Genomic DNA, 19,366 nt, shown 5'->3' with positions numbered 1-19,366 from the left:
CATCCATCTATACTTTCATCCATCCATCCATCATCCATCTATCCATCCATCCATCCTTTCATCCATCCACCCATCCATCATCCATCTATCCATCCATCCTTTCATCCATCCATCCATCCATACTTTCATCCATCCATCCATCATCCATCTATCCATCCATCCATCCTTTCATCCATCCATCCGTTCATCCATCTTTCCATCCATCATCCATCATCCATCCATCCACTATCCATCCGCTGAAGATGATCTGTAGTTATTGCAAATTTTTCTTTGGGTCTTTTTATTGAGCTTCCTTTTATGTCAAAGGAAGTAAGCTGTTTTAGAGCAATTTCAATCCCATCTAAAGACATTTTATTTTTGAGAAGTTGTAATATTATTTTAAATGACACATTTGTACAGGAAGAACGTATTTAGTTGCTGTTACTGATGGGTTCCTTTTTTTAGCTTGCTGTTTGTGCTTACTGCTTTTTCCTCTCAACCTGATGCTCGTATTTGACCCTGTGGATTACTGTTAAAGACTCATGTGGGGTAGGCATCAGGTGAACTCAAATGGTTCCACTCTAGCATGTCAGACAACAACATCATAGATCAACTCAGCATGTACTCTTCAGCTACATCGGCTCCGAGCCCTGGAATCCCACAGGGCTTTATTTTTGTCCCCATTCTTTTCTTTATAGGGTTCTATTTTTAGAAAGCATGTCCGTGTTACAGATTAGGCCTATATCTAGTTTTAGCTTTAATTCACATTAGCACGTTTCTAAATATGGGTTAAGTTGGACTTTCTAGAGACAATCAATCAGGATGAGAGTCTTGAAAATGAATAAAAGCAAAACAGAAACATTCTACTTTAGATTAACTCTAGATGTCCTTTCCAGTGACACTGACTATTTTTATTTCTTTACAAGGAACCATAGTGTATTACAAAGATTGTGACTTCTACTGGAACAAACATCCCTTCAGTGGTTTTAATTTCCTTACCGTTTATGTTCCAGGACAAGAGTTTAAGGAAATATGAGCATTCTTTTCTTCATGCTTGGAGTGCAAACTTTTCTAGTTCAACTCCATCATTAGTTTTCCCTTTAAAGTGGAGCGACATGCGGCTGCTCACATGTTGATTGGTACCAACCAACATTAGCATCAGAATGAACTGCTTGTCCATTTTCCAAACCAAATGTGTCGTTCTTGGTGTATGTATCAGCTTTGAGCTAATACTTTACCCCCTTTGTGGGATCAATAGCCAATGATTGATTGTTGAACGGTGTTAATCATGAAGTGTTTGTTTTTGGTGCTACCCAAGTCAGCTGAGAACAGCTCCTCTCTGAAACAATGGAACAACAAGAGTGTGTGCAAGTGTACCTTTAATTGATGTCTGATGCTGCTCTCAGTTTCCTTGTAAAACTTTGTCAGACATGCCGTACTAAACGCACACATGCAATCACACACTCTCAGTCATTTTCCCTCTAACAGCAGAGTCATTTGCCAGTTGTTCTGCATTATCAGTCTCCCGGCTTGTGTGTATGCGAGCATGCGTGTGCGTGTTTCACAGACATGCTCTCAGCTGAGGGAGCTGGTTCACGGGCCGGTCAGAACCGCCTTATTTCATTTTAATTGATTTAAGATGGGCAAACAAGAACTCAGCAAGCACACGGTACCCATTACACTCACACACAAGAAACTCACAAGGCCAATATGTACACTAATGAATTACACAAAGTGACACACACGTAACGCTGCACTTGCCCTGTGTGTGTTGGCTCCGGCTCTGGCAGGACAGTTGAGAGCCTGAGAGTTCTGTCCAGCTTTGCCCCTTCCAGCTTCCTGCAGAGCGTCTTTCCTGCAGAAAGCCCTCCTCAGGTCATATGGACTCATCATGTCACATTGGGCATCAGAGAGGAGGAGTTTCTGTGAACACATCCACCGTGTTAGTATCTTGTAGCCTTGAGCAGTATCTGATTCGGCAGACAAGCGCAACATGTCTTTCTCCACCTGACTGTCCCTGTTCTTCTTCTCAATGGCCAGCTGTGACTGCTGCTTGTAGCGTTTGTTTAACTTCTCCATCTTAGATAAACTGTCGTTAGAATTTGTCACACGTTTTGTCTTATCAGCGAAGAATTAAAACCCCTTTTCTCTGTCATTTCCTGTTTTTCTTCTGCAGGTTATTCCAAAATAAAAGAAGCTCCTCGCTCTTCCAGTTATCATTTCAATTAGTTTTTTTTCTCGCTTTTTATTTTGCCTACACTTGCTTGCATAACTACCATTTCACTTCATGCATTCATCCCTCCATTCCCCTCCCACCTTCTCTCACCCCCCAGTCATTGTTTTAACATGGATATTGTTGAGTGAAGAGGAAAAGCGGGAGGAGGAGGAGGAGGAGGAGGAGGAAAAGAGGAAGATGACCAGCTCTCAATTTGTGTTCCTCTCTTCATCTGTTTGCTTTTTTGCAAGTTTTCTTCTGTTTTTATGAGTTTATAAACATAAGAAGACATGACCTATTTAAACTCCATTGATTTTGACAGCCTCAATGTGTCATACATTCTTATAGTCATTTCCCCTGATTAATAAGACTGATTATCAGAAATATGTAAATGTATTCGTCTTTTTCATTCCTCCTTTGGGGGCTTGTGTTTTTAATGACTGTAGTTACAGAAAACAATGTTATTTCATCTTCTTTTTTGCTTTTTAGCTTGTTATCACAGTAAATACCTGATGGGTTAGCTTAAAGTGACAGAACGTTAGAAAAGATTGAAGAGCTGTTGCTTTTTCTTGCTAATCTTAAAAAATACATTTTTCCCAAATTCCTCATTCAGTATATGTCTCAACACCCTTCCCTTTATTTTAGATATGATATTTAGCCACTGATGTAAATGCCTCTGTCTTAAACAGTCAAGTTTTTATGGACTCGTCCTCTAGTCTTTGATTTCTATGATCTAACTGCAAAGTTAAGGCGGTGATGCAGAGAGGTTCAGCCTCAGGACGCCACAGTTCAGGGATTTTACTATTTCATTGTGTTTAAAGTAACATTAAAAGAAACGTTCCAAAGTAAAAACAGTTTTTATTTTTAGGTCTAAACACCACACTAGTTTGTGGAGGAAATGAGTTGCTGTTTTCTCAAAGATGAATAAGTTGAAGTTATGCTGCCCATGGCTCATAGAGATCTGCCAGAGCCACGTCCTCTCACCAGAGATGAGCCCTCCAGACTCGGCTTTCTAAACTAGAGCGTGTTACTCAAACACGCTCAAAATGCTCTTGTTTCAGTGCTAACTTTTTTTTTTGTTTTTTATCTTAAGTATTGATGAACGTGAAATGAATCCACAAGTCATCAGCCCCAGATTCAAAGTACTTCTTCCTTTTATTGTGATATATTTATATCTCTGTTTAATACTAGTAAATGACCCAGTAACAGGCAAAAGATGCATGCAGAGGTGTGCTTAAATGTAAAGCTGTATCTTTGATAATATGACTGTTTATCTTGTTTATCTGTTTTATTCGAGTTTCTCTTGTATCTTGGGTCATGTAGCCAAACTAAGATCACTGATTTTAGCCAGCAGAACAGTTTTAACCTGGCCTCCTAGATACCATCCATGAGACACCTCACATCTTTCTGCCTCTGGAGTCTCTTACCTGGAGCTTCCCATTGCTTGAGGTTGAACCCATGACATGATTAACTCATTAGTTTTCAGAATGAACTCAATGCAAGAAATATGTTTCACTTTTTCTAAATTAAGCCCCCCTCTCCTTCAAAATAAAAACAAAGCAATTACTGATCAGCACTTTTAAAAATGCAACATTTAAGTAACAAGTAACCCCCTTGTGATTTTTTTGGTGTCACAATTTCTGCTCACACAAACAAAGATGGGACTTTGGGATTATTCTGAAAACAGGACATGAATTAATCCTGCCTGTGTACTGGCATACAAGGAAAGCTGCCCTCTGAAACGAACAATGTTGACCGGTTTGCTAATATTCTGAGGTATTTGTTGACTGCCCGCTGTGTCTTTTGTAGGTCTTTGGTGGAGTGTCAAAACCTGATCTCATTCTGTTTTAGAGTTCTTTTCTTTTTGTTTCAACCATTTCAAATCTTTTTGTAGATTATTCTAATGTATATGTGATACTTTGATGATCCTCAAGTGAAGGGTTCATGTGAACTATTAAACGTTCAAAGAATAATAAACATGTTCCTTTTTTTGTGAACAATGTGGCTGTGATAGAAACTTGTACACGGAGTCAGAGACACGCTGGGGAACCTCTCACAACTGAGCACCTTTCCTCTATTACAGCTCATTTGAGGAACCAGGGAACTTCTGTTTTTGCATGAAGGGAAAAAATATAATAAAATCAGGCGTCCCCCAGAACACAGGGACAGTGTGACTTTAATTATTGAGAGCCAACAATAGTGTTTATGTGCATCTGTGCTTAGTTCTATTATATGACTATATATAAAGAAACAAGGAGGTGTTTGAAAGGAGATGCCTTGTAATTTTTTTGTTGATTTGTTTTGTTTACATTGTGGAAGTATGGCTCACTGCCATTTCCTCAGCATGTGTTGATGGCTACTCTGTATTGCATTTATATGATGGATGGGATCATACAACCTACCTTGTACCACCTACCCCCCTCCCACCCCAGCCCACTGAACCAAGGCTACCCCTATTTTAAATTGATAAATAGTGAAGATGTCCTCACAAACAGAACCTACCCCACAGGGAGAGAAATGTTCAAAATGGGACATCCTGTACATCTTTGGACAGCAAAGACCACCCAACTTTCAAAGCTCTTCCAAGTGTAACTTTTTGTTGTGCGGCTGCTGTGAAAGACTATAATTCAAGAAACTCTCAAACTAAACTGCAGACACCCTGTGTAACAGAGTTCACATTTTTCTGTGTACAAGTTGGCGTTGCAGTCCTCTCCCAATTTGAACCATTATGCTCCACTTTGTAATCAGCTCCAACAATTATAGCCTTGCATTTCGTCTCTGATTACTGTCCGGGTGTATTTTGGACTGTTGTGGGAATACAAAAAAGAGAGAAAAAAGAAAAGCAAACTAATGCTGGATCCAGCAGAACTCTAGGTTACACACATTTACAGTAACCCTGTCTGTGTGTGTTTATGTGAGAGCTGCTTTTCTTTTGAAGTGCTCATTCCCTCTAAATTACAGTGCTGCCATAATGAAAAATCACCATATGATTCCAATGCAGACCAGTACAAAGACAAGCAGCAGGTATATCTGGACTCTTGAGGTCAAAGTTCAAATGGGATGTTCATCCAGTCTGCAACCATTTGAAAACCAGCATATTTAAACCATAGTTTTGTGTTGCATGTGTTTGATGAGCCTTCAAAAAGCTCTTCTGGGCTGTCTAAGTCCAACGTTATTCCTCTTTTTTCTTGTAACACTGGTTCTGACTGGAAAAGAGGGCTTTGCTCGAGGAAGTTCTGTTTCTAAATGTGTAAATCCAGCAACCAGCTGAGTGAAAGCTCAGTCTTAGTACAGACACTGAGACACTCTGGTCTGGGATGAGCTGGCACCTTTGGCTGCAGGCTGTGCTGGCCTCACCTATGGCCTCCCCGGCCTGTTAAATGTTGCAAAAGGCTTAGCTGCCCTTTTACATAATGCATGACCACAAGCATGCCATTGGATGATATTTTTGTGAGATTGCCACCTTCACCCGACTTTACTAACAAGTCCTCTGTTCAGCGTATTGTTGATGTCTTTGTTTCATGCTGTTGTTGTCTGTCCAACATCCTTTTAATTACCAGCTACCTCTCATAAAACAGCATTTTCTGATTACCAGTAGTTACAAAGATTTTTCTGGAGCTATGGAGACTGTCACACCTGCTAATCTCAAACTCAAAACGTCTGAGTTTGTGAGAATTCTACATTGTCATCTCTGGGTACTGTGTTCGTGCCTACTTTGTGTGGTTTGGTTACACTTGATCAGTTTGTTTTCAATGTTTGATCAGACAAAGCAAGTGAGACTACACCTGTGGTGAAATGAGACTTGTGTGCTTTTCCTAAAACTGCTTTGCCCGCTCTCATGATGAAAGGTTAATGAGAACATACGTCTTTCACACTTCTTGCACACTGGATTGTTGCTGCCCAATACCAGCGTATCTACTCACAGCTGGAAGTCGTGGCGTGAAATGTCAAAGCGCTGTAAATCTGGGGAATGTTCCTCCAGCCTTTTCTTTCACAGCTCTATTCTGATATATTAAAGAGTTGGTGTCAGATAATTCAGACAGGCCAAAAAACACAATTAATAATCAATTTGTGATCAATTTTCAAACAGTTGGCACTTCTGTGAATTAAAAAGAGCGCAATCCATCCCTCACTACTAAATCTGAGTCCCTGATTGGTCAAAGTTTAACTGGTTTAACTTTCAACGTGTGTTCAATGGTCCATTTTGTAGGTAGAGTCCCAAAAACGTTTTTAAATGTGTGAAGCAACACATGAATGTGAGAGGTTTTAACTTGGAGGCTGAAAATGCGCATTTACACAGACTTTTCATTGGAAGTGGTCACTTGAACGCACAATGCCAAGGGTTGTGTGGATGTAGCTTTAGATTTTTTTTCTAACCAGAAACTCAAAAAAGTATGGTACCAGAGAGGAACGTTGTTGTTATTGATGTGTATTTCTGTTGTGAAACAGGGTTGCTGTACCCACTTACTTGCGTAATAAGCTAACAGCGGTCCATTTAACTGGCATGGCTCCAGTTACTGTGTTTCTGACTAGTGTTTTCCCCTTGGGTAAGACCCTCAGTTAAAGCCACATTTATTGTTGCCATTAACTTGTAAAATAGGACTTGATGGTAGTGACACGAATGCATAGAATGAACGAGGAAATCAGTGTAATTTGTCCTGACATAACAAAGCAAAACAGCCAGGGTGATAGATCTCCAGGACCAGCTATTAGAAGCCCTGGAAGGAAATACCAGAACACAATTGTTTTTATGTATTTTACACAACAGCAAGGAACCACATTATGAAGTGTTGTTTTGGTACCACAGGGAAAGCTGCTTCTGTGCATGTTGGTCTTTTTGTATTCTAAAGGCTGATACCTTTTCTGGTGACTGAACAAAGTATTGGTGTTGTACCCTTAACGCCGACTGCTGGCATGTTTTAGAGACTGGCTAATCCACATCTTTAAAAAATGGGCTATATAAATAAAATTGAATTGAATTGAATTGAATTTCCAGAATTCAGATATTATGATTCTTTATCAAAAGTTTCCTACGACAGAGGAAATAATCGGGCTTCTCTGATGATAGCTGCACCTTGGTTTACATATCCATGAGTTGAATTCACGACTTATTGTATTCACAAGAACCAACAGGCCATGTTAACATGGCTGTAATGAACTTTGCCTTTCTGCTCAGTTGCTGAAGTACCTGTCTTACCAAGCATTAAATGGCTAAGTCTTTTTATTGAGGTCAACAGCAAATTGAATTGCCATGCAACAGAAAGTGGGTGGCATGTCACTGCAACATCCTTTCTCAGGGGTGACCATTTGAGTGTATTTATTGATTTGATACTCATCTGTTTATTGCTGTTTGTCAAAAATTCACATGAGGCTTTAGAAATAATCAATCTAGACCGAATATGAATAAATATTTTCATTGTAGCTGTATGAGCTCGCACTGCTCCAACCTCAAATGCCATCTTCATAGTGCTGACAGGACCCATATACTTTTATTATGGCTACTGGTCTTGGCTAATGTCTTGCTCACAGTCAGTGAACTTTTTTGTTTGTTTTTTTACATTATGCTGGTCTTTCTAACAGTGATGGAACCAAAAGCCCTTAAACAAATCCTCCTGCAAAGCAAGATTCTGCTAAATGAAACCATCTCCCTCCTCTTCGTTCAGAGGCCTGCTCATAGATAGGAGCTGTGGGGTCAGCAGCTGGTGGAGGATATGGCAATTTTTATGAAAAAAAGCGTTCTCAAGCCCACCAAATACACACTTGGGGTAGGGAGAGTTAAAAAATGTCCTGCCCCTGAACAGCCAACAGCTGGGAAGGGTTCGAAGTAGCCTGAAGGCTGGCAAGTCGCCCCCTCACCTCCTCAGTCCAGATGGGGGAGGTTAGGCTGAGGCTAACAGCAACCCACTCAACCCCCGCCCCTCTGCCCCCTCCTCTCCCAAACTTCCCATTCCAATTAAGGGCAGGGTGAAGATTGCAGAGGAAGGGAAAAGAGGAAGAAAAGCAAAAAAGCATGACTGCTCCAGTTTTCACCCCCAGCCTCTGTCCTCAGCCTAATCAAATAGAGCAGGAAGCTTCCGAGACGGAAGAAGGGTGTTTATTGATATTTGCGTGAGCTCCTTCACCCCCTGCCTTGTTCCCCTTTGTTTATTTTCTGTTAACCTCTTTTGAATTTTCTGATATTTTCAGTGTTTTTGTCTCATATGTCATGCCCAGCTGAACATCTGAATGCTGCTGAGGTTATGTTTCTTTCAGTATACCATTATCTAAAATTAAGCCAGTGGGAAATTACAAACCAACTTGACATCTGTTGTAAAACGGCCATGACCAGTCAATTTATTGCAATAGGAGAGTGTCGTATGAAATGAAATTGCCTAAAATTAGAATTGATGACCCTCTTTATTCAAACACATATAACGGCATAAAGCCAGATACGTAACCTGTGTCAGAGCCAAGACAAATTTTGCCAGAGTATAATGTTACCATCCTTTCCTTCTTACTGCCTAGAAGTAGAAATTCCACCTTAAAGAAAGTTATGGAGTGGAACTGAAGCATGCTTTTAGCTAGAAAACTGTGTTGGGAACAACAAAGCAGCTTTCATGCTAATCTCATTACCAGGAGAGAGGTAACACAGTAGAGCAGACACTCTTCAGTTCTTTGTGTTTTATGACAATAAGTGACCCTGGTTGTTCCTTGGAGTGATAAGTCTCTGATGTTCAACCAGCACTGAAGTCATAAACATTGTGGTGAGTTGAGATGCTAAGTGTGCTGGACCCAAGTTAAATTTTCATTCCTTCAAATGTATGTGAGAGTCAATGACATATATCCTTATAAAGAAAAGATGAAATATGAAAAACAAACGTTTAGAGCGGGGAGGTCAAACTCAATTACATAAGGGGCCAAAATCCAAAACACACCTTTGGTGGCAGACCGGACAAGATAAACATTAATTAAACACTAAAACTACATTTTAAAAGTCTAAAACCGTAACTTTGTAACATAATTATGAACTAGATATACAACACTACCAGCGATAATCATCCTAGTGTGAATGCTGTAAGCTGAATTTTGCCACTGAGGACGCTAGTGCTGTTAGCTGAAAACACTGAAGTTGATAGCTGAATTCACTGAAGCTAATAGCTGAATTCACTGAAACTAATAGCTGAATTCACTGAAGCTAATAGCTGAATTCACTGAAACTAATAGCTGAATTCACTGAAGTTGAAAGTTGAAATCATTGAAGCTAACTGCTGAAAATATTGAAGCTGATAGCCATGCCAAATTAAACAAACAAATAAATAAATAAATAAAATAAAACTTAGGTCAACCAAAAATGCTAGCATGTAGCTGAAGTATTAGCTAAATGGAAAAATAGCCTAATAAATCTTAGTAGATGTCAAAATCGTCCAAAAAGCTGGCAGAATGACAATTTTTAAAACTTTAAAACGGTAACTTTTTAACATAATTATGAATACAGATTTTACTCTCCATAAAAATGTATTTTGTCAAAATTATACAAGTTAGAAATAAGTCCAAAATAACATCTGACCATTAATACCAATAAAATAAAATGATCTGGAGGGCCGGATAGAATTACCCAGAGGGCCGGATCCGGCCCCTGGGCCTTGACTTTGACACATGTGGTATAGAGGATTCAGTGCGTGACTCGTGAGAATGTGGTGGTGACTTTCTGAATCTAGGAGCGGCCATGATGCAGAGGAGGACCAGTTGACCTCTAATTGGAAGATCGCAGGTTTTGTTCCCGCTCTGCGTGGCGTGGATATGTGTCCTACAACACGACATTGAACTCCAAAATGCTCCTGGTGGTTTCAGGTTCATCACAGTGGATTTACCTTCACACATTCACACATCAGTGTGTGAATCGAGTAATGGAACTGTGACTGTAGTGCGCTTTGGGTCTTGCAAGTAAATAGTTAAGTCCTATAGGAGTATTTGCCATTTACCATCAAAAGATTCAGCAGTTCAACAGCTTAGAAAGCCAAAGTTGGATGTCAGTTCTGCAGTGCCAGTTTCCAGTGCTCATCTCTTCACAATGAAGTAAACCCTTTCTTAACTGGATTGGCTTCTCTGGAGAGATCTAGTGAATAAATGAGGCTGTGCTGAGAAGTTGCCTTGACTAACAAATAGAAACTTTTTTTGAACTTCCACTGTGAGAGGCTGTCTTGTTGTTTTCAATGGTTCTTTTGTTGGAGGTTATTGAGAGGCGACAGCTTGATTTCCCCTCCAGCCAACCGTGTTTGTGTGTGTGCGTGCATGTGCCTGCACACATTTGTCCACACATGCTGCTGGTCTCTGATATATCACTCATCGTGGCATTGTGAATGTGTTTGTGAGAGCAGTAAAATAATCCAAGCTTACCTGCAGCTCTCAGAGGACGGCTCCCGTCAGGTCAGACGTGCTGACCTTTGGTGTTTCACTGTCAGTGTGTCCAAAGGCTTTCATGATGCCATAGCAACACTATCCTATCCACTAACTTATATCCATCCATCCATTTTCTTGACCGCTTCTTCCCTTTCGGGGTCGCGGGGGTGCCGGAGCCTAACCCGGCTACTGAAGGGCGAAGGCGGGGTACACCCTGGACAGGTTGCCAGTCTGTCTCAGGGCCTCAATCACACACCCAGTCACTCACACATGCACATCTAGGGGCAATTTAGAGTCGCCAATCAACCTATGAAGCATGTTTTTTTTGGACGGTGGGAGGAAGCCGGAGTCCCCGGTGAAAACCCACGCATGCACGGGGAGAACATGCAAACTCCACACAGAAAGGTCCCAGCCGGGAGTCGAACCGGGGCCTTCTCGCTGTGAGGCAAGAGCGCTAACCACTGCGCCACCGTGCAGCCCCTCCACTAACTTATACTCAGAGATATTAAACCTAGACCAGGAACTGTCAATCTGTTCAACATGAATCTCACAAAAGTCTCTATTTTTTGTGACACCATACCAGCATGAATCATATTTATTTTAAAGAAGGATGAATGACTGCATGCGTATACCACCTTAATTGGTGTTACTTTAAAACAGTATGCTGTTTGTTAATAAAAAAAACAAAATAAATATACAAGAGTGGTTAAGGATAGGGTGGGATAATAGAAAGTACAATAAAAAGGAGGAAAAGAAAGTAAGACAGAAGAGAGAAACAATTGTCTTGTGGAAGATGGAAACAGAAATATGACTAATGGGTACTCATTATAACAGCACTTTTGAAACTAAACTCAACTGTTGAAGTATATGGGAGCAGAGTTGCATGTTTACAAAACTATCTAGTGCTCATACAGTGAACTGCAGTGGCTCCAGTTCCTTTTGTTTTCCAGCAAAACTCAAACAGGAAGTAAAGGTTTTGCCTCTCTAAAGCAGTATGGTAAATTGTTTTTTGTGTAAAAACATGGAGGATTCTGACTGGATTGTACAGACATGAAGGCACTGTCATAGGAAACATCAACACAGACCAGTATAACATGCATTAACTACTTGGTATTCTCAATAAAAGACAAATGTTCATATTAGTACAGTGAGGCAAATAAGTATAAGAACACCCTGTGATTTTGCAAGTTCTCCCACTTAGATATCATGGAGGAGTCTGAGATTTTCATTTAAGGTGCATGTCCATAGTAAGAGACATAATTTACAAAAATCTGGAAATCACATTGTATGATTTTTAAAATAACTGATTTGTATGCTACTACTGCAGATGGAAAAAAACAAGCCTGGTGAAAAAAGATCCACTGCTGGAGCAATTATTAGAAAATGGACGAGGCTAAACATGACTGTCAATATTGCTCAGACTGGGGATCCACGATAGATCTCGCCTCATGGGATCTCAATGATCCAAAGAAAGGTGAGGATCAGCCCATACACGGGAGGAGCTGATTAATGACCTAAAAAGAGCTGGGACCACTGTTTCCAGGGTTACTGTTGGTAATACACTAAGACGTCATGGTTTGAAATCATTTATGACACAGAAAGGTGCTGCTTAAACCAGCACATGTCCAGGCCCGTCTTAAGTTTGCTAGTGACCATTTGGATGGGTCAGAGGACCAGAGGATCATGGGAGAAAGTCACTTGATCAAAAGAGGCAAAACTAGAACTTTTTGATGTGAATTTCAGTCACCGTGTTTGGAGGAAGAAGAATGATGAGTACCATAGTATCATGCTTTGGGGGTGTTTTTCTGCACATAGGACAAGATGACTTCACTGTATAAAGGAGAGGATGACCGGGGTCGTGTATTATGAGATTTTGAGGAACAACATTTAGAGCATTGAAGATGGATCGTGGCTGAATCTTCCAACATGACTATGGCCTGAAGCTCACAGTCAGGAGAACCAAGGAGTGGTTCTGTAAGAAGCATATCAAGGTTCTGGAGTGGTGTAGCCGCTCAAACAAACAAAACAAAGGCTTCTTTACCAAATATTACCACTGATGTTCAAATACGTATTTGCAGTATAAGAATGCAAATAAACTATTTAAGAAAAAAAAAAAAAATCATTCAATGTAATTTCCATTTTTTCTTTTTTTTTTAGATTGTCTCTCACAGGGGACAAGGAACTGAGATTAAAATTTCAGAACCCTTGTCAGTTAGAGAACTTGTAAAATCACAGTGTTCAAATACGTCTTTGCCTCACTGTAGGAGTCCATCTGTGTCTTGCTGTGTGTTTTTATGGACAGTATACATTCAGATTTATTTGAAGCACAGCACTTGGTTTCTAAACCTGTTTGTTCTGTACCATCTTAATTTACTATATGTTCTGGTACTGTAAGGACTTTTAAAGGGAAAGGTATCTGAAACAGTTAAGTTCTGCGTTTCCTCATTCCATCTGACATGATGCTCACTTACACCCTAAAACCACCGTGGCTGTTACTTTCTTTTTGAGAGTTGAAATGTTAGGCATGTAAGAAATCTTAATATTACAAGTCTTTTTAAATTGATATTTTAACATTTTAACCAGAGCTCTAGAGTGCGACCAACTGGTTGCACATACGACTGGAGTTTTCAATAGTGTGTCTAAGAAAATGTTTTGGCCGGACTGGTGCATCCAGCCGTTCTGTGAGGAGGAAAAAACAAAATCATCATCTCCATGACAACATGACTCCGAAATTCTCATTCCTGTATGTATGCAGGTGTAACACTCGTCAAATTAGAATTATTATTATTATTTCTTTACTATAATGTACATCTTATTCGTTTCGTTTGGGTGTGTTCCTGCCTCCTGTGCACGCATGCCAGATGCTGGCGGCAGTTGGAGCGAATAAAAAAAATGTCTGTTGATAACAGGCTACATTCTTTCGTCTGTCATCTTTTCTTTATCAGTTTGTAAGTTAATCATTTTCAAGTCTTAATTCAGATATTGACTGCGAATAAAAAGGAAAGGAATCATCTAAAACTGCTGAGTTAAATGCAACGTGGTTGAGAAGGTGGGTGCACCAAACTTTTGTTCTGGTGCAACTAAGAAAAAAAGTTAGTCTAGTGCTCTGATTGTAACTAAAGTCTAAGTTGACACCATTGCAGAACATTTTTTTATGTACTTTACTAGATGTTGAACCTTTCTTGGAGCAATAGTTAACATAGTTCTGAATCTAATTTTATGACTTGTTAGGTCAGTTAGCAGTCTTTATGATATAACACTGTTAAAATTATTATGTCATTATGCCAGATACTATTATGCATATCAGTTAATTATAATTCCATTAAAATGGTTAATGTCCAAAGTACTATGAAGTGATTTCATGCTTTCAGAAAATTGAATTGCTTTGGTAGTAGACGTTTTCAGCGTGGGAGTCCTGGCTGTTGTAATTGCTGACATACTGTAAGTGATCATTTTTGTGCTGGAAGTTGGTTCAGATCTAGGCTGCTCTTTTACACAAATCATGATTACAATCCAAAACTCTAATTAAATATCCAGACAGGAATCACAAGATTTGCTGTTTGCAAGAAAAAATTGTAATTAAAAAAACAGGAGAAACACAAAGAAAACTGAAATCATTGCCCATTACTATTTGGAACTTTTCTGTTTCCTCTGAAAATGACCATAGGAAAATAAAAAGAAAGACTAAAAAGTATTCTATCTGATTCAATGCTGGTATGAAACACTCTTTCTGATCCTTAGAAGAAGACAAAATCCAAAGCCATCTTACCTCAGTTTTGACATCAGTGTACCAAGTATTCAGAGTAACATCTCTCACCTCCTGTTTGCCAGATTTCTTCTTTCTATATTTTATCCTCTATGTGCTGATGACAGATGGAAACTGCCTTCAGATCATGCTCAGACTGAAGGTCGTGACATTGTGTGTCGACATGTCTGTCCATGGGACACAGCCTGAACCCATAACAGTTCTGAGCAATAGAATTTCAGCTGAACAAACTGCAGCTCTGCTCTTCAAAGGAGATGCTTCTAAGTTTAGGAAGTATACAAAGTCACCCTATCCAGAAATGGTTGTTAAAAAAATCACATGTTCTTTAACTTTTCTCACCAGTGTTCTTTAGCTGTTTTTCCCTCATCAAACTGCCTTGTTCTTAGTTTACAGTCTCCACTTGTGCCAATTCTTTTATATGCTTACCTAATTTAATATTTTGTCATCTTCAAAATGACACAAAAGGAAAAGTAAATATATTTTACATTTTACATCTAATTAGATGGGAAATTTCCCAGTGTCCAAAAGGAGTAGACATTTTATTTTCTTATTAAAATGATAAAATTTGTTTTTTATGAAACTTTATTTTATCTTTGGCGATAAACAATTCAATTTATGTAGGATGCTTTTGTTGCCTTGTAAACTGTAGTTACATTGTAGTGTTGCATCTTTATGAGAGATTTGTTCTTTCCTGCAATGGCTGCTTCAAATGTGCTACTTATACGTGTCCTCAACTGGTGGTTAAGTTGGGTAATTGCAGAAACCATGTTACTACTGAGCATGTGCTTCAGTGGTCAACAGGTAAATCCAGAAATCACTGTAATTAAGTCAGTCCTCTTCAGTTAATGTTTGAGGTGATATAATTAAGCAGTAATGTCGTTAAAAACCTAATGCTTTGAGTGCACACACTAACAAACCGAGCAAATGACATTACCTCACAAGCTGCAACGGCAAACCTTATATATGTCGAGTATTTTGAGAGAATTCCTGTGGAGCAAACCGAGGCGAGCATGCTTGTGTGTGTCTGGTGCATTTTCCCTGTTAGCTCCCAGAATCAGCTTGTAAACGGACACCTATGAGCAGCTGGGCATTTGGCTGCAGCACAACTCCCTCACGGAAAGGAAGAGAACTGCTGACCTCCACACACAACAGTGTATGCATGCACCAACAAGCAGTACATCACCTCACACAGACACACAAACATCCATAAACACACACGTCCTCTTGACCACACACTTGCACACAAACACATTTCCCTGAGCTCCCTCTGGAGACAGACGCTGCCATGTTTACTGCCTCGCCGGAAACTTTCACAGGAAGGAGCGACAGACCAGCGCCTATCATTCATGCTCCGTCTCTCTCTGTATCTATCTCTCTCCACATCTTCTGTCTCTATTTCTTTTTCTTTTCTTTTTTCCTGTTTTTATAGAAATCTCTACATCAACACTTAAGTCAGTTTATTTGTCTGAGGCAACAACTCAGCAAGTTTTATTGCTCTCCAAATCTAAATCAGAAGGGGGCGTAGGGTACAAATTTCCGGATGAACACACCACTCAAGAGAATGTAAACCGGGCCTGGAGCACAAGTGATAACAAATAGAAGATGTGCTGTAGCTGTGAGCCACTCACTCTAAATGTTTATGTTTTTACTCCAATGGACACAGAGGAGTCTGGCTGGAGCTCTGTCCAGGAAAACACTCCAGAAGCTTCCAAACACTGACTGTTTCACTCCCTCAAGAGTCGCCGTGTCCCAGCTTTCACACACTTTTCGTCTGGGGTGGGGGCTGACTCTCTAGACCTTTTAATTCAAAGTTAAATTAATTACTCTTTTAATCATAGGAGTGGAATATAATTTGTTTTTTTGTATTTTATACATATGTGTGTGTGTGTGTGTGTGTGTGTGTGTGGGTAAGAGGAGCATTTTGTATGCATATTGACCCTTTAATTATAAGCTTTCAATGTTTGTATATAACATGTTTTAACATTTTAAATATATATATATATATATATATATATATATATATATATATATATTTGTGCGTGTGTGTGGCACCCATGAATTACAAAATCAAGTAGAGGTACAACTGTATATTGCTAAAATTTCATTAACAATGAAAAGTTTATTGCCTTACTTCATTAAATAAGTACAATTTTGATTTTAATATCGAATTCCACATTGTAAGTCTCAAAATGACATCGTGCTGAAACTTTCGATTCTCTTGTAGTCTGAATTTTTCCCACATGACTTGGAAAGAGATGGTCTCAAAACATTTATGTTAGGCTACACGAGATCTGTGTTTGACTGTCTGTTGTAGATTTTTACATTCTTTCAGCTCATAACATAAACAAAAAGTATCAGAAAGTAAAAGATTTTGGAATCAGACTCAATGTTTTGATTTCTTTCTTTCTCTAATTGTTTTCATTTAATTTTTTGTAAATGTTTTGGGGAATAATAATCATTTCTATGATAATAATGCTTGTAATCTGTCATGCAAAACTCATTGACAAAGTGTTTTTCTAAGCTCTCCAGTGTGGACAAGAAGAGAATAGAATTCTATTTACGGTAGTGTGGAGTACTGTGAAAAGAAAAATGTTGTAGTTACAGAATATCTTATAAATCAGGAAGACCTTCAGATGTGCTTTGCTGGGCTCTGCATGGTGGAGATATAGAACCTGCAAATGTTGATGTCTTTGTATCGTGCATCACTGAATCATTCGGAAACTGACTTGTTGCACAAGTCTTTTTATTTCAGCATCTTGTCTTTGGATCACTTTGAGTTAAAGTTTTGGTGCTTTTCATTTTAAAACTCTTTCCTTGAACTGAATACGTCAGAGTACACCGTGTCCTTGTCTATCACGGAGGTTACGTTCTAAATGTAACCCGCGATAGGTGGAATCCACAAAGCAGAATTACAGATGTTTTAAGGCTGTGAACACTACACTACACACTTTATCCACTGTTCTCTGGCAGGAACATTTTCACAATTTTCTATCTTGATTAAACTCAAAGTTCAAACCTTTGTAGAAAAATAAGTTCATGATTTTAGAATGAAAACAAAGATCTGATTGCATTCAAAGCTTTATGTAGCTTTGGTAAGCTGAACGTATTCTGTACAAAAGAAAGCATGGAACAGATAGATTGACGAGGTCTCCAGCCAATCAGGACGCAGAGCACTGTGTGTGAGAGAGAGGGAGAGGAAGGCATGCAAAATTGGGTTGAAATAAATTTGCAAAACAGCATGACCACAAAAGGTGAACCGCAATACAGTGAGGGAACACTCTACTACAAGTTTCAAAATTGTTGTTTCCATTTTATAGATCTCTGTGGTATGATTTTGTCCAAAGGTTTAATATACATCCCACTGTTAATGGAGTGCATAGGCAGTCAGCAAATTTAGTGAATTACCTTAGAAAAGGTGGAATGTTTGAACAATTTGAAGTCAATCTATCCAGTATCTCATCCTTGTTCATCCTTGCTGCCATCTATGTTTACGGTACATTCCACATTATAATGCTAGTTTTATTTAAGCATCAAAATCTTTCAGTTAAGCTTATGAATGATATTGTGTCTCTTTGGGGCTTTTTGGATCACTGAAATCAATCTCAGACACCTGTGATCATTAGTTTGTCATGCAAGTTCAGTCAAAAGAAAAACTACTAAAGAAGGATGTTCCACATTATTAAACAGATTAACATTTTCAACCAATATAGGAAAGAAAAGGGATCTCTGATTTGGAAAAGACTGAAATAGTTGAACATCTTGGACAAAGTATAAAAGACTTTGGATATTTTTAGGAAAACTTAAACCTCTGAAAAGTAGGCAGAGTTTCTGACTTACCACTTTCTTCTGTGGTCCTAAAAGAAGAACCATGTTTTCTGTAACAACAGCATCTTCATCATGACGATGCTCCATCTCAGGCTGCAGGAATACCTCTGCATCATTGACTGCATCCTGCCCTGACCTCAACCCTATTGAGAACCTTTGGAGCCAAATCTGCGAGGGTGGAGGCAGTTCTCATCCAAACAGCAGCTCTGGGGGGATATTCTGACATCCTGTAAAGAGATTCAGGGAGAAACTCTCTAAAAAGTTCAATAGATGCAAGAATTGTGAAGCTGCTACAAAATAAGAGTCTTATGTTCAAATGGAACTTGACCTCTGAGGGTGTTTTTGATTTAATAGCTTTAGATTTCAGTCAAAATGACCTCCTAATGCAGCAAATTCAACAAATGATCATTTCATCAAACTATTGTCATATTTAGGAGGTTTGTTCAATAACATTAAACATAGACTCTTAATGGTCTTTGTCTTGATTATTATGCTGACTGTCATTCTATTGACGATTAAAAAAAAAAAAAAGTTAAACACAATTAGCATGAGGAGTATTTAAAGTAACATGCTGTCAAAACTGTGCTTGAAATGATTGCTGTGGTACTCTGTGGCACAAAGGTGAGACAAATGGCTAAAAGTCCTTACGAATATTTTCCCCAAAACTTTTAAATGAAATCAGAAAAACCGAGAAGACACCTCAGTATGTCCTGCGTGTCCATAATCATGGTTACTTTGTGACAGAGTAGTGGATAAATGCCTTCACAATGACCTCCCTGGATTATTGTGGCTGTTAATGCTCAACACACTCAGTGCCAATCCTTTTGTGTGGAGCCAAGCTCTGGCAGAGTTATTTGGAGGGAATGCATCATGCAGGGATGGATTGCTCCAGGCCCAGGCTGAACTTCCTGTGGAGGTGTAAGGGATAAATGAAGAGGGGGATGCAGAGAAAAGGTTGAATCCATGTGAGGAGATGAGTCTGAGCCCGGCTTAGACAGCCTCTTTTCAGAGGCTTCTGACATCCCTACTGGCTATCATATTTTCCGTTGCCTTAGCACACATCTCTCATATACACTCTCTTTTTTTCCCTCTTTTCTTTAACTTGTCCGCTCCTCTGACCTTAAGCGCTGCTTTTACAGAGAGCAGAGACACTTTGTGCTGTCGGGCCACTTGTAAAAGCCTCCGTCTCTTTCATTCGCTCT

General features: G+C 39.3%; 1 protein-coding gene across 3 annotated transcripts in view; it reads left to right on the top strand.

The window, feature by feature from the left end:
* Positions 1–4,171, top strand: part of bcas3 (BCAS3 microtubule associated cell migration factor) — a gene marked incomplete at its 5' end in the record, with an annotated part of 146,712 nt that extends 142,541 nt beyond the window's left edge. For all 3 annotated transcript variants that reach the window (XM_036210843.1, XM_036210842.1, XM_024262027.1), the window contains 1 exon segment: positions 2,156–4,171. In XM_036210843.1, coding sequence (XP_036066736.1) covers positions 2,156–2,208 — 53 coding nt within the window.
* Positions 4,172–19,366: the final 15,195 nt, after the last annotated feature.

This window comes from Oryzias melastigma, unplaced genomic scaffold (assembly GCF_002922805.2).
Source record: "Oryzias melastigma strain HK-1 unplaced genomic scaffold, ASM292280v2 sc00261, whole genome shotgun sequence".
Taxonomy (NCBI): Eukaryota; Metazoa; Chordata; class Actinopteri; order Beloniformes; family Adrianichthyidae; genus Oryzias; species Oryzias melastigma.
The sequence above is the reverse complement of the archived record's forward strand: the minus strand, read 5'-3'. Positions and strand labels throughout refer to the sequence as shown.